Source organism: Anabas testudineus, chromosome 22, assembly GCF_900324465.2.
Source record: "Anabas testudineus chromosome 22, fAnaTes1.2, whole genome shotgun sequence".
Lineage (NCBI taxonomy): Eukaryota > Metazoa > Chordata > Actinopteri > Anabantiformes > Anabantidae > Anabas > Anabas testudineus.
In genome coordinates this window covers 7,328,701-7,353,768 of record NC_046630.1, presented here as the reverse complement: position 1 = coordinate 7,353,768, position 25,068 = coordinate 7,328,701, and the positions used below count along the sequence as shown (strand labels likewise).

Here is a 25,068-nt window from a genome sequence, read left to right as displayed (position 1 = left end):
AGGTTGGCAGCGTATGGAGGAGGTGGTGAAGAAACGGCCGATAATCTCTGCTAGAGAAAGAGGTCAGTTCAAAGAAATGTGAAGGCCTGTGTACGTGTGTGTGTGTGTGTGTGTGTGTGTGTGTGTGTTCATCCACATGGACTATATTATAGTTCAAATGGTTTTGCTATGAAATCTCTCACAGCATTGTACAGCTATTGCTCCATACTTGTTTGAGATTTCAACTTTGTTTAGAATCCATTCCCAAATAAACAGAGGAAGGATGTTAAAATGCATAACCATAGAAAATAATTCAAAGAGCTCCATATGGAAATCATCAGAGACAACACAGCCCGAGCCAAACAGCAGTGGGTGTGCTATACTGCTGCTCAGAACAGGATCCGTTGCATCATTTTCACTGTCCTCCTCTCTCTTACTTACAGGCCCGGGCCCTGGACGCTACAATCTGCCCCCTACAGTTGGATACATCAACCATGACTTCACCAAACCCAGCAGCCCTGCATACTCTTTGCACAATCGCATGAGCAGTGCCAGTGAGTTTTCATAGGTTAACCTGTTTTATCTGTTATGTTGCACTTCACTAGACCACCTTCGGACCACAAATCCTGAATATGTGTCAAATATAGTTTCACTCTTCTTCATGGGATAAAAAGCTGTCTTTGAATAACTTTCTCTAGTGGTCGCTGTGGACTCCAGTCCAGGACCAAGGTACAACATTGAGGCTAATGTTACCCGGTTTGGACGGATGGAGACGCCATCCTACTCTATGTTGGGTAGAGGAAAACGCACAAGGAGCAAAGGTAACAGAGCCTTGTCTTTGTCACGCCTACGATGTATGTTCCTCCTAGAGCAAAGGCACACAGTATCATTAGGTAAAGAAATGTTTTTTATCTTTAAAACACACAGTAATACAGTAAAAGGAGAAGTAAACAAGAAAGGAAAAGGTCAGCAATTGCAAAAGTGTGACTATCATAAGTCATCATGGACAAATTTCTCATTTAAAATGTTTTTTTTTTTGTGTTTGCCCATCACATGCCTATGATAAGTAGTTCTTGGGAATTCTCAAAAATCATAAATAAGAAAAAATATAAGTTGCGAGGGAGGACTTAAAAACAGACAGAATCTGGACTTTTTCTTTTCCATTTTTGTTCAAAGGATGAATTTAAATAAACTTTTTACTCATTATACTTACAAAACCTTCCCAAAATCTTTACTATTCATGTTCACAGTTGAGCTGTTCCAGACTCCAGGACCTGGAGCCTACAGCCCTGAAAGAGCTCCACCACTCAATGGTCATCAAAGACCTCCATCCCACACCATTGGTGCCCGTACCAGATACCGCTCTGTGGATGCTGTACCAGCACCAAACAGGTGTGTATTTATCATATTATTTAAGCAAATGGTATAGCTTTATCTGTGCCACAGAACCCCCCTGTGTAGAAATACATCTATAGCAAATCGGATGCATGTTTGTTTGCAGCTTAAAATAGTTACCAACAAAGGCACAATTAACTCCTGCTCTTTTTTTGTGACCTGTTGTGACCTATAAAAACATCTTTTTTATGTTACAAGTGTTTGTACAGAGAACCACACTTAAAATAACAAAAGTTTTATCTCCTAAATCTGAGAAAGTGTATAAGACTCCACCTAATTATTGTTCCCCTCTCTCCACCAGCTACAGTCTCCCGAGTCTGCTAGGTTGCCAGGTTCCTAACAAACCCTCCAGTGCCAGCTACAGCTTCTCAGCCCGGAGGAGGGTTGGAGCTCCCTCTGAGGATCTGTCCATGAGCCCAGGACCTGGAAAGTACAACAGCACCAACCCGGACATTTACCGCCAGCGCCAGCCCTCCTTCTCCATGCAGAGCCGGACTAAGAGGCCTGATTATTCCTCTGCTACTCCCGGCCCGGGCATGTACAGCCCAGAGAAATATTATTTGCATCTTCCTAAACCGCCATCTTTCACTCTGGGTGTCAGACACTCTGAGTTTGTCACCCCACTCGTGGTGCATGTAGCTGACTGAAGATTCAGTGGATTTATTTCAGATGCTTTATTTTTTATTGATTTTTTTTTTTTTACATACCCATCTCAGAGCAGAACCTGTCCAAATGTGTGTGGTATCCTATCATTTCCAGTCTGTATGTTTGAGGTATGGCCGTGTTTATTAGTATTTTAGAACATAATGAAACCATCAGGAAATAACGTTTGAATTTTAAGATTCACTTCTGTGTTTTTTGTAACGCTGCATCACTCTTTTCATCACTGAGTCATGAAAAGCAAACAAAATTCTAAAATTTGCAACGTTGCTATAATACGCTTTAATAAAACAGTATTACAAAAAACATGAGAAAATATTCATTGTACAGATAATGTTCTTTCATTTTTTATAAATAAAACAAAATCTCAACAACTATTGCTTGAAACGACAAGTAGTTACAGTTGTGCAGTTTTACATTACTCATAGCTTTAAAGGTGAGGGTTAAATAAATAAAGGAGTGAGTGCAAAAGCACCTCTATGGTCTTATCCTTGGGATGGTGATTGTTACAGGTGAACTCCAGTCACTGCACTCGCCCAGACCCAGCAGCTCCTTAGCGCACACCTGGAACAGGTACCTCCTCCCTGGGGTCAACCCCTTCAGTTCAACTTTGGTGCTCTCAAAGGGACCGAGCTGGAGGGGAAAATATGTGAAATTAGAATTTCACCACATCTCAATATTAAAAAAATATCAAACACGAGTATGTAGATTTAATACTTAACACCCCCGTCAACTCTAAAAAAAGATTTGTCAGCTGGAAATATGTGCGGTCACAGTGTCAGTTATAATTAAAGCCTTTATTAATTAAACATTATATATTATCTTTATTAAGAGAAACATAAACATGTGAAAAATACCTTGAATTGATTTAATCTTTCTTATCAGAGTTGCTCAAAAATGAGGAGACTTTTTCCTCTTATGAAAAACAAATTGAGAAACATCTTTGAGGTTTCCTGAAGTGTTGTGTAACTTTAAACTTTTGCATATGAAATCACTGTGCGTGTAAAACTTTGTGAAGTTTATTCTTACATTGACAGACTTTGGGTTGCCCCTGTGTTCCCACTGGTACAGTATCTGGTATTTTAGGGGAAGGATGTCCAGGTTGTCCCATGTTGGGGGAGGAGACCACGAAACCATCAAGTTTCTACTTTTATGAGGGGAAACCCGGACATTTACTGGAGAATCTGGTTTCACTGCAGAAAAAAACAGAGAAAAGAATATTAATCTCTTCTTACCACATACTCCACCTTGTCATGTCTGGTAGCAATTTGCACTTTACCAATATCTTCCAACATAAAACTTGCTAGATGGGAGCTGCTTCCACCAGAATAAACTGCTGTCACGTTGATGATGTAGTCTGTGAGAAGTTTCAGGTTGGGTAGTTGACAGTGCCAGAGCTGAAACAGAGACCAAATAACATAATGCATGATGAAAGATGTATAGAGGAAATGAAGATATCTGCTAAATGATTGTGAAAACATATTATCATAAATAACATAACAATGAAATATAGAATTGCCTAGGAGAGGATGGATGTTTAAAGGGAGTAGAGAGACCATGATGAGATGAGAATTACCACTATAATCAATAAATAACTAAGGACAATATGACTTACAGTATAGCTCTTAGTAATGAATATATTCATTAGTTTACTGAAACTGGTCTGTGGCCTATTACAGCCACAACAAGAGACAAGAATAGTTTGTTTTCACTATTCACTTAATGCACTGTCACCAGTCTAAAGATGTACTTTGGAGTTTTTGGATCAATATTACTGCAGAAAACCTTTAGAAAAGTGAAGTGACCTTCATCAAAATTTTTATTAAACATTTGTAAAGAGCGCTTGGTTTCACTTGTGCTGATCTCAGATTGCATAAATTCTGGAAAACACCTGTTCAACTGTGCACAGTTTCTCTGCAGGCGAATAAACTGGTACCTGTTGAGACGTGGAGGATGCTTCTGAGATCTGAGCAGATGGTGAAGAGCTGGGTGGAATGAGGTGGCACTCCTTGGTGGATGAAGCGTTGTGTCGCTCTCTGTCAAACACACACGTTTACACACATTTCCAAAGAGCATTTTAATGACATTTGTCAACGGGCTTTACTGAACAGGAGTCCATGGGTTTGGTGTCAGGACACAAGAGTTTTTTTTCCCAACATGTACCTGTAGGTTGTGATGTAGTGTGTTGGTGGGAAATCGAAAGGCTCAGGCCATGAGCAAAGGGTCACATTTGGGTAGCTGGCACACCAGCAATTCAATATGGGTGTAGAAGGAGGATCTGGTGGAAGAAATGACACCATGCACAGGTTATCCCACTAATAACTGTTCCTAATAACAATTAATATAATAGATCATAAAATAATAATAACAATTTTCTGCTAAACAGGTACATTCCAGCAAGAAATAAAAAAAGAAAAACAAAACAAAACAAAATCCTAATAAATACAGCCATGCATGTTTAAGACACACAATTAGAAATATTGATACTCACTCCCTGAGGTTGCCATTGCTCTCAGCAGGTCAAGTGCTTGGCCTCCAATAACATACATAAGGAGAATCATAGTGACACATACACTGCCAAATACCACAGCCATCTGTCTTTCAATAATTATTCCCTATACCTAGCTTTATAAATGCGTTATAAATACTGTACAGTAGACACTAGCTCTGCTGTCTGTTACGATCTACTCCATTCAACGTGTCAAAGTTCAGAGATAAACAGATGACTGAGGACTCGCTTCTATAGGTTTGAGCAGCAACTGATCAGCATTTTAAAGGCAACTGTGGTCAGACTGAAAGAGGAACAACGCGCCGCTTTGTCACAGGAAAGAACCTTTTATATCACGTCTCTCTCTTTCTACATGTCACTAAACAAAACCCTCACCATCACACTTGGTTTCATATTGTATTTGAATCGTTTAGAAATTAAAGAAATACATGCAAATAAAACACCATTGGTTTATATATATAATGTGTATATATATATATATATATATATATATATATATATATATATATATATATATATATATATATATATATATATATATATATATATATATATATATATATATATATATATAATATATATATATATATATATATATATATATACAGAAAAAACTTTATATGTACAAACATTGTATTCATTAATTACTACAGTGCATGGGAAATAGTAAACAGACAAAGGAGGTACTCATTTTGTGCTCTATTGCTGTGCTACTCTACTATTGTTGTGCCCTCTAATGCACACAGAGAAAAGTAGCAGCCACAGCGTAGAACGCAGTGTACGTTCACGTGTGAATTACAGCTCACAACCCTAAAGGAATGGTTACAGCAGGCAAAACCTGTTTCAGTGATCATATGAACATCTGACTACTGCTGTAAGACAAACTTGAAGAACTGTGAGTCTGTCCACTGAATAAATGAGTCGGATCTCTATATTGTGTCCAGATTTGTGCCTCTACTCGTGACAGTGGCTGCATTTAATCTGTACGTTCACAGTCCAAGAGATCAGACGTTCTCTCGATTCTCTCTGTGAGGCCACGGCAGCTTCATGGCCCTCCATCCGGAAAGGGACCCACTGTGGAGGTTCCAGCCCACTGCAGGGGTGCCATCGCCGGGTATACTAAGACCATGAAGTCCCCTGCTGGAGGTCCGCAGGGAGGTGAAAGCCTTGCTGATCCAGCTGTTCTTTGCTTCGTTGAGCTCATTGGCCAGGGCTCCCTTCTGGTGCTCCAGCTCCTGGAGGAGGATACAGGTGTTTGTGAGCATTGACGTGGAAAATTACAGTTTGGCTGTGTTTCTGCAGGTGTTGTTGTATTTCAACTGTAGAGAGGACACACTCCTGCTCACCATAACAGAGACAGATTCAATATGCCTAATTTGATAGACAAATGAGATTCTTCCTGTCAGTGCTTGTGATGCTGTGTCTATGATAACCTGCTCTGTGTCTTGCCTGTATTTTGCACTTTGCTTCCACCAGTTGGAGTTTGGTCTGAGCCAACTCCTGTTCCAGCTCCCTGATCTGAGCGCTAATGGATTCCCTCTCCTGCTCCTCTTTCCTCCGGCCCTGTGTGGGACCTTGGTTGCCCTCATCCTGACCTTGTTCAGTCAACCTGTGGCTTTCTGTTAGAGCTGCTGTTGAGGAGTCCTGACCCAGAATTGATGATTCATCTGTTTCAACAGTGAGTCGACAGTGAGCGCACTCCTTGACTGCATCCTGAAAAAAGTGGAGAATGAGAATAAAAGGAAAAAGATTAGATAGAATAAAAACTTTTATGCCCTAAATATGACATCAAGCAGCTGAAAACTACTGATACCTGCTGTATGGGGAAGTAATCTCAAATGAATTACACAACAGCTTTTAAATAATAAATATTTTACTGTTCAAGATGAGGCAGGAAAAAAAGTTAAGGAGAGATGAAAGTATGGAGGGTAACACTTGAGCTCCACTGGAGGAACTATTCTCACCTTGAGTGAGTCTAACTCTTCTCTGTAGGCGGCCTGTTGCCTCTCCAGGCGGTTTGTCAGCTGAGAGCAGATCTGAGAGAAAGAGCATCTCGAATTAACATCAAGCGAACCTCCGTCCCTCAATTCTTTATTCATCAATGTTTAACAAAGTATTCTTCCTAATTCCCAGCAGCTTGGTTTTCCATGCTTCTCATTTCAATCACACTGTCATTGCTTCTCTGTACCTGTTTGTAATCTGCGATGATGACTGCAGACCGTTTGACTTCCTGCTCAGTCTTCTCCAGCTCTCTCCGAAATACATCTTTTAGCTATAACAACAAAAAGAAATCTTTTACTTGTGCATCCCTACAATTACACATCATCAGCTGTGATGTCAGGTAGAAATCTTTCTCCACACCATTGCAGTTTCCTCTTCCTTCCTCCTCTTCTCTTCTTCTGTGGCCTGCAGTTGATGTCTGGTCTGTAGAAGGTCTTTGGTGAGTTCGTCCACTTTGTCTTCAGCCTGTTCAACAGGTGAGTCAATAAACATTAGATTTCCTTAGAATTAATACATTCAGGTTTTTATCAGTGTGACACGCAGGCAGCTGTGCCCACTCCACATTGGTCTGCAAGACACCAGAAACTAATATCAGCCAGATCCAAATGCTACGTTTTCAAACCATTTTACAAAGACTCCAAAATTAAACCTAAAAACATTTTCTCCTCCTGCTGAAGTTTTTATTAAGGTTACTGTTTGGTCATTTCCTGAGTGGCTTCAGAGTTTCTGAATAATTGCCTTTGGCTTTTTTAAATTAAACTCTTTTTTTTTTTTTTGTGGTAAGACACGGCTAATCGCACCTTGTCCAGAGCATTCCTCAGGGCGACCTTGCTGCTAATCAGTCTGTGAGCCAGGTTGTCATTTTCTTGCTCCAGACGGAGGCTGGCCTCTTGAAGCTGATGATTATCCTTCTGCCAAAACACAGAAAAATCTATCAAACTGCAGGATTCAGAAAGGCGAGCAGAAGAAATTGGGTCATTACAGAAAAAGAAATGCATATATGGAGTTTTAAGAAAGATATTTTGTTTTATCAGTGGATTAACTTAAAAGAAATATTTCTGACCATGTATTTGTCTATAGAGACTTCATCATCCATTATCTGAAGCCGGCTTTCCTTCAATTTAGCTTTTTTCGTCGGGACCTGCGGGGAAAGAGTCAAGGCTATTAAATCAAGTAATGTGGGACAAGTGTCATATATGAGTGAGGTTGAAGAAAGCTATATCCTCTAAACACATCTGATGCCAGATGCAGGATGAGCGCAACAAATCAAGAACAGGCTTTCAAAAGAGATCCAGATAGGGATAAAACGGAGATAAGATAGAGCCAAGCACATGGAGGAATAATTTAGGCTGCGTGACGAATGATAATGGTGGAGGGGAGGATTTTTTTTTAAAAGCCTGAATAATAATTTTAATATCTCGAATATCTAAAATGAACAATCAGAATTCATTTTGTTTAAGATTGATTTGAAAATGCAGAGGAATGTGATTTGTCCATTCTGTTCATGCTTGTAGCTCCAAGTAAGTTAAATCAGTACATATGATTTTGGTTTTCTTTGTTCAGTCAAATGACTTCTCTTACTTAAACAAGGTGCTGTAGGACGATGGACTAAACCTCAGTTCAGCCTGCACAAGAGGTTAATGTACTGATAATGCAGTAAAAATGTGTTTAACAACTCTTTATATTTTGGGAAAAAGTAATAACCCTATTGATGGATTTGAGAGTAACCTTTATAATGAATACATGCATCTGCAAGTCTTACTGTGAACACAGGTCCTGATTCATCCCCAAGACAGTCCAGGATCTCCTGCTCACTCATCTGCTCCATAACCTGTGCATCGTACGCCATCATCGTGAACACCTCTTCCATCATCTTGGCCAAATATGCACCCCGGAGAGCTACTACCACTCACGCAGACACAAACAATCACAGCTTTTGCAGGTGAACCCTCCAAATCCAATCCGGGAGAGATTAAGAAAATCTACCATGAGCGTCAGACACAGTGTCATTCCTGAAAGACGAAGTCCTCCTGTTTTCGCTTGCAATAATGCAGGTGAGTGGCATGAGAGTAAACAGGAAATATGAGGACAAAGTCCAAGTCGTCCTGAGACAAGGAAACTTTTCTGACAGTCCAAAGGTGTTTAATAGAGACACACACTCCACCAGGTAGCTAACCTTACATAGATAAATCACCTAGTAAGAAGTCATAGCCACTCACTCACACATGAAGTCAGTTAACAGGTTGAACAGGGTTTATATACGAGCCTGACAGTGTGTGTTAAAGAACAACAGTGACACACCCACTACAAGGCTCACCTTACTTTAGATGTCACCTGTCTCATGCACACACACACACGCACTACACCCGTTTGTGTTTCCCACCTCTTAAAGGAATTCAGTCAAGTGCTTGATTCACATTTATTTGGTGATAATGCGCTCCTGTACTGATTTTTCCATCTGCCTGTGTTTATATACAGTGAGCTTTAATTTGGATTCATTTGTCCTGCATTTCATTTCTTCACACTTCTACTCCAGTTGGCACAGCTGCTGTGCGAACCTGCCAGACTGCGCGGGCCTAACACAGCTGGTATTTGGGATATTTCACCCTGGGGCGTAGGCACAACACAAGCCCGTCTCTCCATCATTGTTTTGGGCTGAGCAGCCTGACAAAGGAGTCAACAGGTCCAGCAAGTAAGGTGATACAATACCAAAGCATGAATGCAGGATCACATAAATATATTCGGAAGCTTCACGTGTAAATGACACCAACGGATTCCCCACCATCTCGTTTTTGGTTCCTGCTAATATCTCACTTTTTGTCTGGAATCTCTTAATTTCTTCTATGACTGATCAGTTTGGTTTCACTTCTCTTTCTTCAAGCTTCCTTGTGTAGGTACTTCTCACTTCTCTCAGTGATTTTACTTAGGTTTTTTTTATTTTTGAGCCTTTTAATATATGTGCATATTTCATCACTTCCCACTGTTTGTTGGTGTTTTTTTCTTATTTTTACCAGCACAGTCTGAGTCACTGTAAATGGTGGAGGACCAAAAAAAGTCCAAGCTGATATAAACATTTATTCCTCCTTCCAAAAAAAAAAAAAAAAAAACATTGTGAAACATGGTGGATTCTCATTCGCACACTGTACCGGTGTGTACCAAAACCTATTCTAGTTTCATACAGAAAAATACAACTTATACAAATCAGAACAAGAACTAAAACAGAAAAGATGCACACGTCAGTTCCGATACAGCTACGGTGCTTTTCTGTGGCACAACAAACTGGTCAACATAGAAATCAGATAATAGAAGAAAACCTTTCACCAAAAAATAGGGACCATATTTGTTAAGTGAGAGTATATTGGCAACGTGGCAGTGAACACCAATGTAAATGAACAAAAAAAGCTCCTGTACATACATAAATTAGCACATACTTCATAATAACAACAAGTAGATGTGAGGTGAGGAAAGTTAAGAGACGTGATAATGAAGCTCACAGCTCAGTGGAAACAATGTGATGTGAGAATATACTGAATAAATATCTTTATATTGTCTTTTAACTAACAATCTTTAATTTCAAACACTAAAAATCGATTCACGTATTAAGTTCAGTTTGGATAATTGGATAAAATGAACGTCCGGTTCCAAATATACATTAAATTCTCTTCCAACCGTGTTCCTCTGTTTTATCACTGTACACGGGGCCGAGACACACAAAATCAAGCTGGAAGAAAAATAGAAGAGTATGGCAGAACCACATTTGGTACAAACTCACTATAACACACCAAAAACCTGACATCCCTCACAAAAACTACAACACTCCTTAAAAATATATAGATTCAGGCATATACGATGGAATAACACTGCATCTTGTCACTGTACTGTACTGTATAGCAGATATAATGGCTTATAGATACAAAACTTTCAGGAAACTAAATTATGGTACATGATCCTAGCGACACTGGCTCTTTTCATCCATCACAATCTGTAAACATGAAAAAGTCAAATACATCCAGTTATATGGAAGACACTGCAGAACCAACATCCTTTTAGCAGTCTAGTTTCATTACAATTAACCAGAAGTGAAAGTAAAAGCAAACAAAACACTTGTGCAGCGGAATTTTTTTTTTTCTAGCTGACTGAAAAGAAATTTCAAGAAAGAAGAAAACCGGAGGTTTCTCCCTAACTCTTCAAGTCTCTCCTCTGGGAAAAAAAAGTAGTAGTCATTAGTAGTTTCTATAGTTGGGAAACAACTAGAAAAACCGTTAGCCCTCTTTTGCAGTAGCTGCAGTGGGGTGGAGGGTGGGGGAAGCATTTCCACTCTTGGGGTTGGGGGTGGGGTTGACGATGTATGAGAGAAGAAAAGAAACTAAAAACTGGTGGTGGGGGTGCAGGTTTCCGTGCATTTTGTAAAGAGATATACAACACTGGTTGTCGCAAAGTGTCTCCACCGTCTCCTTGTGAGCAGAGTTCATCTCACAGCTCACGTTTGATTTCATGAGTAGGAAAACTGAGACACGTTTACTGTACGTCCATTCAGTGAGAAAAAGGGGATTTCCGTGGCTTTTCAGAACCTGCCTTTGGTTTACAGACTTAAATCGTATGTTAGGTGTTTCTCAAACACAATTGATTTGATGCTCTGGCAGTTTATTACAGTACTAAACCCACTGAGAGTCAATTGATGTTCGGTCAAGAGGGCAGCAAAGCCTATTGTAGTTTAGTTGATATAGTAGCATTTATAGTCTTTTCCTCACACATAAAGCTGCACTAGGTAACATGTTTTAGTAGAAAGCTCTATGTGAAGAGATGCTGAACAGCTCGGCAGTGTAGGTATACTATACAGCATTACCTTCAAAAGGACTCTGAGTGAGGCTCGTCTATTTATCTATCTATCTTTTTGCTTTAGTGGTAAGTATTGTAGCTTCTTATTTACTGTAATTTTAGAATGACTAACACCTGAAAGGTTGGCAGAGCAGGAAGAGGTAGGGCTTAATTCCCAAAAGTAGCATAATGATGCTTTAATTATTATGAACAATACTATGTATTAACTTCTGGATTTTGTTATGCAGTTTAGGAACAACAGCAAGTGGAGCAATGGCAGAAAACTGCTATTGTAAATTAAAATGTCATTTAGTTGATATAAGTGTTAAAGTGAAATCGAAAAACATTTTAATAATGACTAATTTTGCTTAATTCATTTGTCATTTCTAATTTAAATATCTATATTATTTGCTTTCCTGGACGCACACACTGTGACGATAGTAAGTCATTCACATGGCTTATAGGTGTTGCTTGAAATTAGCACCCTAGCACTTAAATAGGTAAATGCTGTCTTCAATGGAGACCATCTTGTGTTCATACTACACCATCATGCATCGCATCATGTCACCGACCAACTTCAAATGTTGCCTCAGAGACGTGCAGTGAAGATTGGATCACATTCACATACCGTATGATCCGGTTACCAAGAACCCATTTTAACGCCAGTGAAACAAACTGTTGTACTAGACGTATGCATGTACCACATCCATGCTAATCTAATACTGTTTTATGCTGCAGTATGCAGTTCCACAGAGGCTGCTGCCCACACAGAGGTTCTGTCAGTGGGCTCAGTTTGTGGGCCACTTCCCTAGATGAATGAGTCTGGATTAAACTGAGACTGCTTTTGCAGTAATGTGTGCATATGAGTGTTATTGTGCTGTTTTGTAGTCCATCACCTGAAATTAGTCCCGAACAACAGGACATGTACTGAACACGTAAATGTCAGATGTGTGTAAATATGTCAGTAAAATTTTCTGTCTGAGTGTCTTGTGCAGCAGAGGTCACACCTGGGTGCTGTAGGAGCGATGAGGGGGGGGAAACATGTCCTTGGAACTGTAGTAACTCAGAGGGGAGGAGCCCAGTGCGTTGGCAGACAGGGGAAGAGACACAGACCGGTTCTCGTAGTAAGTGTGGAAGCCCAGCCTCTCCCCTCCGTTGCGCATGTCGTCTGTGAGTCCAGAACGACGTGGGTACGGTGAACAGGTGGGACAGTGGTTGTGGTAAGAACCGGTGTCCAGCTGATCCAGCGAGACGGGGACGATGGTTGTGCCGTCCATGGCGAGGGCGTTGCAGGCATTGCAAGGAAAGTGAGAGAGAGGGTCCGCTCCCGCCACGGATCCCACATCCGCCTCAGAATCATTCTTCTTACAGCAGTAATACTGTAGAGGGTGGACGAGGAAGAGATGAGGGGAGAGACTTGCCCACGTGCTTTATAGAATTAGGTATTTACTAGTATTTAATATATTTCATCTTGATTTAATATATTTCAAAGCAAAAAAAAGAGGGTCTGCACATTTTTTTTTCTTTGATTTAATTTTTAACATAAAAAACATAAACAAGTTCAGTGCTAAGAACACACAGACACTTCAGCTATGCCTCTAACTTTAAGATTATTCATAACAGCAACCCCCCTTTTTTTTGTCTTTGTCTTCAGACACAGTGATAGTGATACCTGGAGTCTACAGTAACAGAGCACTGCTACAATGCACAGCAGTATCACTCCGGCAAGAATTCCTCCCGTTATAACAATAGTTCCCGCTGACATTCGACCAGCTCTCCATCAAACCCTTCAGAATGAGAGAGTGAGAGAAGAAAGAGAGAGCAACAGAGATGGAAATTTGAAGACAGAGAGGAGGGAGAAAATAGACACTAAATGAAGCTATAACACATGTGGATGTCATCACTGCTAACATTTGCTGCAGTGAAAACCAATATAGGCTAAATTACTAGATCCATGTGTCATCATGATGTAACTGCAACATGAAACATGTTATTAACACATAACTCTAAAATCTCCTATTGGTGTTGAGTTGGGTTACGATCCGGTGGCCACAGAGTCTCACTCACATTTCCTTTCTTATTAAATCATTAAGCTTTGTACAGAAACATCAGCAGCTGTGCTTGTTTGGCTTCTCCAATTATTTGCTTTCTTTCTAAATGAGATGAGATCATAAGGGCTACTACTCTTTTGTCTGTGCGCTGGTGTACGTTCACGTCATATCAGACCATATATTTCCATAATGTGAGTCAACAAACCGTTTTGCTAAGTGAATTGTAACTCTTAGTCAGAGTTATTTGGAATTTCTGAGGAAGTAGAGACAACAGAAGAATCAACACGCCACCAAATGGCTGCAAAGCAATGAAAAGTGGCACTTGAATGTAAATAAAAGCCAAGATTGACAGAAATAGAAGCAGCACTGTTTACACTGCTTGTATCTGGTTTTACTTTATGACAAAGTGCTATGCAGTAAATACACTGTGGTTATGCAACAAAAGAAGCAAATTCGAGCTATTTATCCAGTGTGATTATATCAGAATCAATACTGGTTTGTAAATAATATAAGGAATTAGACTCCACTTAACTATAGCAATTTGTCAGGAAGATACACTTTGACATACAGCAAATAAAACCAAGCAGGACAAAGAAACCGCCCACACACATATGACTTATTACAAGGAAGTAGGGCAGAAAGAAGGGTGCACATGTATATATGTAAATGACAACTACATAAATAGCTTAATAAGTAATTTTATATACATACACTATGATTCTGTGTATAATATATACAGCCTGCTCTATACTGTATATTAGCTGTTGAGTTGCACAGTGATTTTTTCTATAAAACTGGGAATTGCATTGTGGGGTTGTTGGCAGAAACTGGCGTACATTCCAGGGTCACTACTTTTTCTTAATTACTGTGGAGTTTTGAGGCACTATACAGTGCAAGACACTCCTCAAAAAAACAAAACTATAAATCTGGTGGAGTCTTTTTGAACTTGGGACAAAGTCCCTGTTTCCAGTCTTTATGCAAAACTAACTGCATTTAACTTTTGCCAAAATATCAGACAGACAATTTGTCATCCTCCTGTGTGTCCTTGTGGCTAATTTTACAAGCTTAAAAGGAACAGTAATTATTTCCTGTGAGGGCCTGAACTCTATTAGCAGAGACGGACACTTACATTAGAAGACAGCAGGAGATGCAGAGATGGAGGAGTGCGAGAAGGCAGGGAACCATGACAGGTGTGTGGAGTGTTACTCTCAAAACCACCTCTCACTGGAACTCCTGCAGGAGAAGAAATTGGCTTTTGTCAAGGGTAAATAGCAGGAAACCAACACAGAGCTGGAGCTCAATCAATTATATAAATTGTTAACTAGTTATAAAAAATAATGACAAATGTCTTAACGATTATTTCTTCAGAATGTTTTAGTAAAATTGGTCTCGTAATGCAATTTTATATACACAGATATTACACATAAATGCACTCACTGCTTTTTGAAAGTCTTAAAAGCAACAATTGTGAAGTGTGATTGAATTTCAACAGGACTGCTTGGATGAGGAACAGATGCCGAGGGTGTAGATGAATTAGCATGCTGAATGCAGCACCACCTACTGTGCACACCAGCCATATGGCCCTTATTCTATATGCATATGTGCTGTTACAATTTCAGCATGCTAAATCTGAGTGGTACGTGCATGTCCTGTCAGTTAGATTTACTGTGACTGATTCAAAAGCACCTCTAAAAGCTGCATGGATAATTGTCATTAGGTGGTACTCTGGGTTTGCTGCTGACACATACAGTAAGGAATCTGACAGATGTAGTTTTTAGTTTAGAAAGTATGTAGATTAAATTACAGTGCTGTTTTTTTGGCATCACACTTGGTTTATAGGGAAAAAAAAGCAACATATCCCACAAACAATTAGCTACACAGCAAATGCAATGTCTGGCATCAAACAGGTTAATCTGACAGAAAGCAATAAATGAGTTGTGCAATATATAATAAGCATGTGGACATTTTTATTTCCACTCCCCTGCAGTCACATTTAAGCATGCAATCTAAATATTAATATATTCAAAGCCAATACTCTTTCAAATCAGTATATAAAATGTTTGATTGTGACATTAATTTAAAGTAATTTAAATGGTTGAGTTCAGGCAGAAATATTCATTTTAAGCGTTGCCATTATACAACACCAGACGACTTTGTTTATCTACTGCTCAAGCTGATTAACAAATACATCCGAATATTTCTCAGTGGAAGAGCAACATTTAATTATCCCAATTAAACTGATAAAATAAATACATTTCTTTCTCATTACTGATGTATTAATGCAACTTTCTAACAGCTATGAGCCTCCCAAAGCTGTAATTTGCATCGAGTTTTAGTCTTATTGCCTAATGAACTGGTTTAAATGTTCTGGCACTTGTTGTGTTGTTATAAAAAGGTTAAAACAAACGTTACTTTAGGATATGGTGGTTTGCTCTGCTGCCACGCGTTTCCCATGTTCCTCGCTTACAGTCAAATCCAGCAAAAGATTTCTTTCCTTTGGTGCCTCTGTTGATTTTCAACTGTCTGAATGCCCCCCTCTAAAATTGTTATCAGGCAGGGATGGGATTAGAAATCTTAATATTTAACACTGAATGCAACCGAATCAAATTGGTCCCACAATCAGAGAGAGAAATGTGTTTCTGTGGGTCTGTGCATTTGTGTGTGTGTGTGTTGAAATGAGCATGTGAGCCTCCCAGACGGCGCACTCGGTGCCGTATCTTCCATTGCGTCATCGTACTAAATTATATACACCACGGGCCACGATAATGTCGTTAAAAGCGATGTGAAGTCTCTCTTGCTCCCCGTTTCTCCATCTCTTCCCTCTCTGGCTCGGTATCTCCGTCTCCTCAGTTGGCCTCATGCTTCTTGTCTCTTCTTTCCATTCTTGTTTTTCATCCACTATTTCAACCACATCCTCTTCTTTCACCCCTTTTACAACATCCCCCCTCCCACATTTATCAATTAAAATCAAGACCTGTTAGACTGCTAAAGCTACGGTTTCACATTTATGCAAAGAATTACCGCTCTCTCTGATGTATATTAACACAGACAGAGCAGTGGAATCTTTTTAGAACTAAAAATAAGTGATTTAGACTAACATGCAACCAAATTATGCTAGAAAGGGAGCATTGAGGTAAAGACTCAGATTAGAGTGTTTCCAACAGACTGGAGAGACACAGACGCCAAGTGACAGAGGTTGGGAGACTCAACTCTAACACTGTCAGAGTATTTTAACCAGCGTAGTTCATGTATGACTCTCAGCAGGTTTAGAGCTGCCTGATTCAGCTGGGAAACACACGCAAACACAAATCCGAGCAGAAACCCTTAGATTTAACAGTAGCATGAAAGGAGTTAGAGGATCTGCCAGAAATCCTGTCAGCTGCTGACTTGGACAAGTGACAGGGATAAAGGGGAATGAGACGGTCTCAGTGGAACCAGCAGGCATCTGATTTCCACAACACAAAACCTCCTTTAAGTCATTAAGTGTACAAGTCCCATGTGACCAGTGGACCAGTTGTTTTGTGTGAATCTGTCAAACAGGATTCAGTGACAGTAAGTGAAGGATCCACTTCCTCGGTAGAGACGAAAAGGGATGAAGAGAGTGTGTATTTGTGAGATTTGCGGGGATTTTGAAGGTAGCTGATGTAAACTGATTTGTTTGTAAGAGAGACCGAGAAGGACAGAAACCTCAGCCATCAGCAACGCTGTCACTTAACTCGCAACACGGAGTCCCCAGCAGGGTGACTATGATTATTTGTTGAGCTTTAATGGAACTGCGCGTTAGCTGTATGAGCATATTGTGTCAGAAAAATCTATAGACTTCAATAATAATTCACTAAATAAAATAAAAATACAGAAACTTCTGTAAGGTGAAGAGGTAAAATCAGTACATTGAAGTGTAAACACTATTTTCTGATGTAATGCATAACAGTGGCACAAAGTCCACTGCCGTCGACAGTTTAGTTTGACTTTTATGTGCGTTGTTATCGTCAACTCTGTGTCATTGGTATTCTTTTCAATTATATCTCCCAGCTTAACGCACACAGATCAATGTTCCCCTACACCTCCTCTCTTCTCTGAGAGGACGCGCAAAACACACTTATTAGCATGATTAATGAGATGATTCCAACGTTGTTCGCGCGTCAGTACCACAGCATCATCTACTTTCGACCTTCATAGAACTGTTGAACGAGGTGGAGAGGTTTCACACTCCACTTGCAGAACTATATTTAGCCATTATGTCATCTCTTGACAGAGTGAAAAGCAGGAGATGAGAGGCAGCTGAGAGAGGTGTCATATTTTAATTCGTTTTCTCTGTGGGAAATGAAACAAACCTAGCAGTCAGCTAAATGCACGCACAGCTATCAGCCGGCACTGGCTCATATACACACATGGAGCAGATACACATTAGCAACCCGACACATCCCTGATCGAGAACTCGAGAGGTAAAAACACTTCTTCCCTCAGATGTTTCAAGTGGGATGATGTGGTGATGATTTGTGTTTTGTAATTAGGAGCTTGTTCTCCACTGTGATGCCTCAGTGAACCATAAAGCCTTATAAGGAACATTTAAATATAAAACTCAACTTTAGCCACAAACCAATTTAATAGTTTTGGGGAAACATGTTTATTTGCATTCCTGCAGAGCATTAGATAAGAAGCAGTATCATATCTGTCTATTCAACATGAAGCTGCAGCCAGCAGCTGATTGGCTCAGCTTAGCATGAAGAACAGAAATAGGGAAAAAAGCTAACTTGGCTCAATCCAATAAATCTACCCAGCAGCATCTCTAAAGCTCACTAATCAGGCCAGCTGCGGTGCACGGCTGGTCATTTAATGGTCCCGCTGAAATATCCTAGAGCAAGATGCTGAACCTCAAGTTCCCCCAGTGCCTGAAAAAATAGTTACACCAGTTTTTGTGCTGGATTAGAGGTATTTACAATAACAAATTCAGCACATCTAAATTCTAAACGTGTAAACTACAGTTGACTATACTATATCTAGGCTTCCTAAAGAAGCTAAAGAAAAAAAAGTCTAAATAATAGTAAAAAAATGCCAGGTAATGATCAGCTGGAGGTCAAAGTGACATCTAAATAAACATACATTCCTAATAATATGAAAGTATTTTATTCTAAATTCATTCAATAAAAATTATAATAAATTGATATTATCGATATATAATATCACTTTCTCCTTTAAAATGCGACTATGGGACACATAACTGTGAGAATGGTACAGCAGTATGTAATGCGTATTTAAAAGAACTCTTCTAAAGCAATCTCAACTATTTCATTTTAAGCTTTAATGTAAGAATAGCCTACACGAGATAGAAGATATTGATAAAGTAACTGCTTTCAAAGATAAGAAATACATAAGCTGGGAGGTGATTTTACAGCAGGAGACAGACGAGAAACAGAGACCATTCACTGTGAGTGAGTGAGAGAGACGAAGCGAGAGGGCGGCTGCGAGTGGCTCCTTGATATAACCATTCTTAAATAATATGAATATTTCGGTGGGGTGGCCTCCAACTTTGTGCTGGAAATCACAGAGAGTCCCTGCAATTTTAAAGCCCTGGGGCTTCAATTATTCAAATATCATTCCTTTAACAATATTTTTCCATCACAGGGCAATTTACCCAGGTAGTAAAATCGGGACTTTTCTGCCTTGTCCACCCCTGAAAGCACTCATCTCGGCGTGTGAGGAGAGGAACACATCCACATCTAGGACAGAGACACCCACTGCCAGTACAGGAGGGAACAAAGGCAGAGAAGGAGTGAGGAGAAAAGGGGGGAGGAAAAGTGGATGTTTTCATGTTCAAATTGTCTAAATGGAAATCAATTATCCATTTTTTTTATGTGTGCTCTGATCTCTTTTTATATTAGGACAGGTTACCAGGAGCTGCACTGTTATTTGTTTAGTGTCATTTACAGTTGAATTACTAAGAAGTGCATTAGTGGACTGGGCTGGATTTGAATTCTGTGCAGAAAATCATTGAAATCACAATCCCAGCTGAAGATAGGAGCTGAAACACAAGCGAACACAGTTCGCCTGGAGCAACATCCCTGAGGTGCAGAGCAGAGATCAGAGACACCACATGAACAAGCTCATGGCAAAAGGTTTATGTCTGGCTCCCTTTTGACCCGTAGGAAAACAGGGCACGTGGGTATGTGAGAGATATATTGTTCATAAGAATGCTCAAGCACACCTTACCTGTACAAGTCACCATCTGGGGGACAGCATCCTACACTGTGCTGCAAAGCCCTCGGGGGAGAAAGACATGACCTCAGTAATAACTGGGATATCAGGAGACGCCTCAGGCCCCAGCAGTGATGTGGTCAGCACTGCAGTTACAGCAAAGTAACCTGTTTGTTTGCAGGGGTGGAGAGGGTGGTGGCAGAAAGTCAGTGGTGTGGTGGTGTTGGGGCTTCATTCATATCATAAATTAATTCATTCATCACTCTGTCAGTGATAAAAATGTGTAATTTCTCAGAAAAACATGTAAGGAACTGTTCCATTTACATATTTCACAAAGAATGTATGGTACTTTGCAGAAAACACATATCATGTTGAATTAAATCTAATTAAATCTGCAAAAGTGGCCACAATCTTGCACAAAATAATGCATTTATCTTATTTCTCTATTACTCCAATGCAAGCAGCCTGGATTGTTATTATGAACCCATCTAAAATCGACTTTACTCGCCTTGTTGTTCAGGTCTGTTATTCAGTAATGTCAAACTACAGTGTATACATAAATATATAGAGACATTTTTTGTCGGATGAATGGTAAATGAATAGTTTAACATATTATTGCTATTATGTTAATTAAATTGGCTGCTGGAGGTCAATTTACCACGTTTACATCACTGAGCCGCCTCATTTTTACTCAATTAAGCGAATAAATGAACGCGCAGAGCCGGTGAGTGGCGCACGGATGATGTCTTACCTTTCCGATGGAAGCAGATTTACAGCAACCTGTTTGAGAGCCCGTTCCTGTTTTTGTAGAACTACGGTCGGTCCAGTATCGTACGTGGTTCCACACATAAAAGTCCAGTGATTCCCTCTGTGGCACCGGTCCTTACAGATGCCCGGAGCTCCCCTGTTCTCGCTCTACAACCCGAACCATTATTATGTCATTATCCGCCGTCGGTTATCCCCTCTCCCCCCCCGGTTCACTCACAGCCAGGTGCCAGTGAGGGCCTGTGGGAAATCTCATGGCATCCTCCTCCCCTGTGAAGCGCTGGAGACAGATGAGACAGGGCAGCAGCTCGGCTGCTGAGTGTCATCGCTCGGCATGGCTGCGTCCTCGGCGCGGATCCCGGGGGGCGGTTTGGCACCTTCTGCCGCCGGTCCCGGCGGGGTGGAGTGGAAAGAGGATGAGACGGTCGTGTACCCCGAGTGAGATCACTTTACTAGGTGGTGGGGAGGACGGTGTGGTTGGCGTAGTGGGCATGAGGTCGTCAGCATGCTCTAATGGGTAAAATAATCCAGTAGTTTGGACTGTGGCCGGGAAGGTCCACGCTGCACGGATCAAGTACAAGAATAAATGAAATAACAAATGAAATTACAGTAGAGTGAGAGATCAGACAGAAAGAAAGTAGAGAGAAACGTAGAATGCATGGCTGCTGTATTGGATTAATGGATAGGATTGTACAAGTGTACCTAATAAAGTGGCCAGTGACTGGACATCAGTTATAAAAGTTATTAACAAAATAGAAATGTTTGGTTTCATAAGTTGTTGTAAGCGTCTTCACACTGGAAGAAGTTGGACTATAGCAAATCTACCATAGAGAGAAATCTAGTTTAGAAAAACTACTTTCAAACTACTTTATAATTAAAGATCAAATTACCGACACAGTCTCTATTTCAACTCAAGTGTTCTGCAAAAGCACCTACTTGTTCACAGGTCATATAAAAACCAAACAAAATAAAATATCCCAGTACTTATGGAAAAGTGTGAGCACTGTGAGACACGTCTTCTAGAAACTAGAGTCCAGGTGGGAGTGTTACACCAAGCAGGATTCCCCAGTTATATTCTAAAATAGCATTCAACACCTGCTCTGAACCCTTGATAATAAATGTTCAGTCTAATGCCATCATGCAGTTGAAGACTGGCGAGAATGGCGCCTGTTGACTGGCAGCCACGTACAGCAGCTCCTGTTGTTTTAGTTGGTTCAGTTCAGTTTTTTCTCTTTGCTTCCAGCGAACCTGGATAAACTCAGACTGATCTGCTTAATCTTTCAAATTAAAGGCACCTGTCAATTCAATTTTGTTGTCGCTTCCCACAAACTTTGTTATCTGCTGTGTCTCACCTCTCTAATTCTATATTGTTATTATTGAGCTACTCTGTATTTCTTTTTACTTTATTTTAAATTAGCTCTGTTGTTTTTAACTTTTAATATCGGTTTGACTGCTGCTGTGATGTAAACTTTCCCTTTGGAGGATAAATAAAGTGTTGACATCTAACATATGCAAGTTTAGTTTTACTCATTCAGGTTCAAAACAACAGTAGTCAAATATTTTCAGTAGTGCAATTAGCATCCAGCTTCCTGAAATAATCACGGAGCGTAAATGTGTCCAAATCCAAACGCTTCCATCTCTTTCCAGTATTTTCAGTCTCTGCCTACACAAACACAAAATAAAAAGCTCATTTCATGCTGGTAAGACATAAAAACTAGAGTCTGAGATGAATCACATGCAAGTCTGTGTCTCTTTAATGTAAAGGAAAAAAGTCTCCCAGGAAAACAGATGAGGTGAATGCACACTGCTGTCCGTGGTGCTGAAGTTCACTAAAACAAGGGCAATCATCTCTTTATCCCAGATACATTGTGAAGTATTATTTCATAATCAGCTGGAACCAACCCCTTTCAAACCGCTTCAACAAACAGGGTCCATCTCAACCATAATACCCATATAATGAGGAGATTAAGCCTGGCTACACTTGTTTAAGTGTAATCTTGATCCAGAAAAAATGGCTCATCTCTTCAGCATTTCTCTGCTTGTGTGTCTCTGAGGCTAAGTTAAGCTAGCTTTGTAGCAGGGGGCTGATGAAAGGGGGCCAGTGGGGAGTTCTAAGATTACAGCTCAAATCGAATAAAGGAGTCGACACATTACAGCGGCTTAGATGATACACCCCTGTGCACTGATTAATTTAAAACCAGCACAACGTTATACACGGCACACAGAAACGCACGCACACACCAACAACATGCGTAAACCTGGTCAGCCCCTCTTTTTAACACCATGTCTTCCTCCATTTACCGTCCCCTCTCATTTTCTCTTCACCAAACACAAAGACGAGCAAACACACGCACCCACACGCGGCTCAACCACTCAACATGGCTGCCTCATGACTTGAGTTCATTATTGCCTTGGCAGGGTTCCTCAGATGAAATTAGAATGACAACAGGAATGACACAGAGTGTAGCAGTGGAAAGTTTACACGGGGTGAATTCGAGAGCGCGTGTGTGCGCGTTGAACAAATCTAATCTTCTCTGATTCATGGGCAGGCTTGTCTGCATGCATTTGTGATACACTTCCTCTCTGCGTATGTACTCCGTCTAAGAGATGGAGACAGAGAGCGAATGAGACAGAATGGCTTCTGACAGTAGAACACAGAATGAGCACAACTATCTGGGACAAAGTCGCAAAGCTTTTCTGAGCAGGACCACCAGTTACTGTTGAGTTCATTTACTGGCAATACTACATGTGACACAGTTACATACCCCAAAGGCTGAATTATGACTTCTTAATTCAAACACATGCTGAGCTACTGCTGCTTTCTGTAGCACAGGCAGACAACAGGCAGAAGTGAACTCTCAATTTCCTCAAAAGCACAGATAATAAATAAATCATAAATATATGGACATGTATTGATAAGCACCTTAATTTACTGTAAAGTATCCTTGATGTAAATGTTTCTTCTCAGAGTTTTACGGTGTGTGTTTTAATAAAAGTAGTTGGAAAGTGTATCTGTGTTTAATGTAGTGTGTGGAGATAAAAGGATGATTTGTGTATTTATAGCCACTTCAGCAGCGTAGCTCTAGTCAGTCCACCACTTTGGTCCAGATTCAAATATCTCAGTGTTGGCTGGACTGCTATGAAATTCGATTCAGACATTTAAAGTTAATTGTGATAATTTTCTATTAGTCCTTAAGTTTCCACATAGTGTCATCATCGGGCAAAATGTAATTTTTCTCCAATTTGACCAAACAAATGTATAAGTAATGGGATTCCCTCTAGCCTCAGATACATTTTGTGGTTAGTGCTAATTAGGAAATGTTACCATGCTAACACGGTCAAGCAGGAAAATGAACATGCCTGCAAAACCTGAGCTTGTTAAGATGAAGACGTTCACAGCAGTGCTCATATCAGAACTGTGCAGCCTCACTAGCTGCTAACATGGATGTATTAGTGTTGCTTCAGAGTAAATTCAGTAGAGTCAATAAGACGTCACATATAAACAAGGAGAGCTCTTTACTAGAAATCTGAAATTGAACCTCTTCTAACTCCGTATGTGTGTAAATAAAAAGAAAAAGGTGCGGTCACTGTCTCACTACACGCCCAAAGTGAACTATGAAATGTTTTATTGCCTGTGACAGGCAAATATGGTCTGCTGCACTACGACACAGTGAAGTATGACAACAAGGAGTATATAGCTACAGTATATCTTGTTATACAAGTAAAAACATAAACTGATTTATTTCTCATACACAGCACCTACTCCTAGCGGAGACAAAGATAGACTGACAAAGAATCTAATGGAAATATCACATAAAGAAGCTCCAGCTGTGAGGTAAGTAAATTGAATATATTGGGCCAAATGCCTGGTAGCAATCCAACATGTTTCTAAGGGCACTGCCAGCTACCACTTCTCCAAAGGCCAAACAGTCTTTTAAAGTGTTTTTATAAACACCAAAATAAAGTCAAGTGGCTTTTCAGCTCGACAGATTGAGACATCACTAAACCTTTATGTGAAAACCTGGAGTGCAATGTGTGAAAATAGATTTTCAAGTTGTTTTGCCTTCAAAGAACTGCAGGCGTCTGTTCTTTAAGGATGGATTCTAGTGGGCGCAGTCCAGGAGTAAGGGCCACAGCTAAAAAAAATGCTTCTACTCATTTTAACAGACTGAATTTCACCCATCGAAGCTGCAATCTCAGGTTTGGTATAATGTAAGACAAAGTAGCCTGTGCATAATATCCTATATTCCCTGCAGAAGAGATAAAGGCAGCTGATTAACCAGGGAAGCACAGCTCAGATCACAATACACTGAAAGCTAATTAGATCTGCCGTCATCACCAAAAATGCTCTGTGGGATTGTACAGTACTGCATGTTGCAGCCATACACCCAGAACCTGTTAAGTGAATTACACAATATTTCACTAAAGCCGCTCTCTCTCTACAGGTAGAGTTTCAAATTTCTCTTCTACTAGAATTTTGTACTGCATCAACAAAGAAAAGCACATTTAAAGTCATTTTCTATTTTTAATTTTACCTGCACTCCACTATCACTTCCTTACAGTTTCTCTCACCAAGATACCTGCATTCGAATGTCATTTGGGGATAACATTATTTCCAGGTTTGACACCCTGAGACATCTTTGCTTACTCTTCAACATTTCTGAAAGCTGGGACACACTGGGACACGATGTAACT

At 40.1% G+C, this 25,068-nt stretch overlaps 4 protein-coding genes across 5 annotated transcripts; 1 reads left to right on the top strand and 3 right to left on the bottom strand.

Moving 5' to 3' along the window:
• Nucleotides 1–13: 13 nt before the first annotated feature.
• Nucleotides 14–2,021, top strand: odf3l2a (outer dense fiber of sperm tails 3-like 2a). Its single transcript, XM_026340265.1, has 5 exons — nucleotides 14–62; nucleotides 423–533; nucleotides 678–800; nucleotides 1,230–1,371; nucleotides 1,676–2,021. The coding sequence occupies exons 1-5, from the start codon at nucleotides 14–16 to the stop codon at nucleotides 2,019–2,021; spliced, it is 771 nt and encodes a 256-aa protein (XP_026196050.1).
• A 70-nt stretch (nucleotides 2,022–2,091) lies between these two features.
• Nucleotides 2,092–4,971, bottom strand: ebi3 (Epstein-Barr virus induced 3). The gene is made up of 6 exons (XM_026339981.1): nucleotides 4,526–4,971; nucleotides 4,198–4,312; nucleotides 3,971–4,070; nucleotides 3,314–3,431; nucleotides 3,064–3,227; nucleotides 2,092–2,667 (listed from the first exon to the last, which is right to left on the bottom strand). The coding sequence occupies exons 1-6, from the start codon at nucleotides 4,626–4,628 to the stop codon at nucleotides 2,512–2,514; spliced, it is 756 nt and encodes a 251-aa protein (XP_026195766.1). The 5' UTR covers nucleotides 4,629–4,971; the 3' UTR covers nucleotides 2,092–2,511.
• Nucleotides 4,972–5,174: 203 nt separating this feature from the next.
• On the bottom strand, nucleotides 5,175–8,753 carry LOC113148343 (rab GTPase-activating protein 1-like). Of its 2 annotated transcripts, none has more exons than XM_026340020.1 (8): nucleotides 8,307–8,753; nucleotides 7,608–7,685; nucleotides 7,345–7,455; nucleotides 6,905–7,009; nucleotides 6,732–6,815; nucleotides 6,508–6,579; nucleotides 5,993–6,256; nucleotides 5,175–5,778 (listed from the first exon to the last, which is right to left on the bottom strand). In XM_026340020.1, the coding sequence occupies exons 1-8, from the start codon at nucleotides 8,415–8,417 to the stop codon at nucleotides 5,548–5,550; spliced, it is 1,056 nt and encodes a 351-aa protein (XP_026195805.1). In that variant the 5' UTR covers nucleotides 8,418–8,753; the 3' UTR covers nucleotides 5,175–5,547. The 2 variants fall into 2 exon arrangements, with proteins under 2 accessions (XP_026195805.1, XP_026195806.1); XM_026340021.1 differs by having other exon boundaries at nucleotides 7,345–7,452.
• Nucleotides 8,754–12,362: 3,609 nt separating this feature from the next.
• LOC113148515 (protein FAM163A-like) lies at nucleotides 12,363–13,139 on the bottom strand. Its single transcript, XM_026340227.1, has 2 exons — nucleotides 13,035–13,139; nucleotides 12,363–12,741 (listed from the first exon to the last, which is right to left on the bottom strand). The coding sequence occupies exons 1-2, from the start codon at nucleotides 13,125–13,127 to the stop codon at nucleotides 12,364–12,366; spliced, it is 471 nt and encodes a 156-aa protein (XP_026196012.1). The 5' UTR covers nucleotides 13,128–13,139; the 3' UTR covers nucleotide 12,363.
• Nucleotides 13,140–25,068: the final 11,929 nt, after the last annotated feature.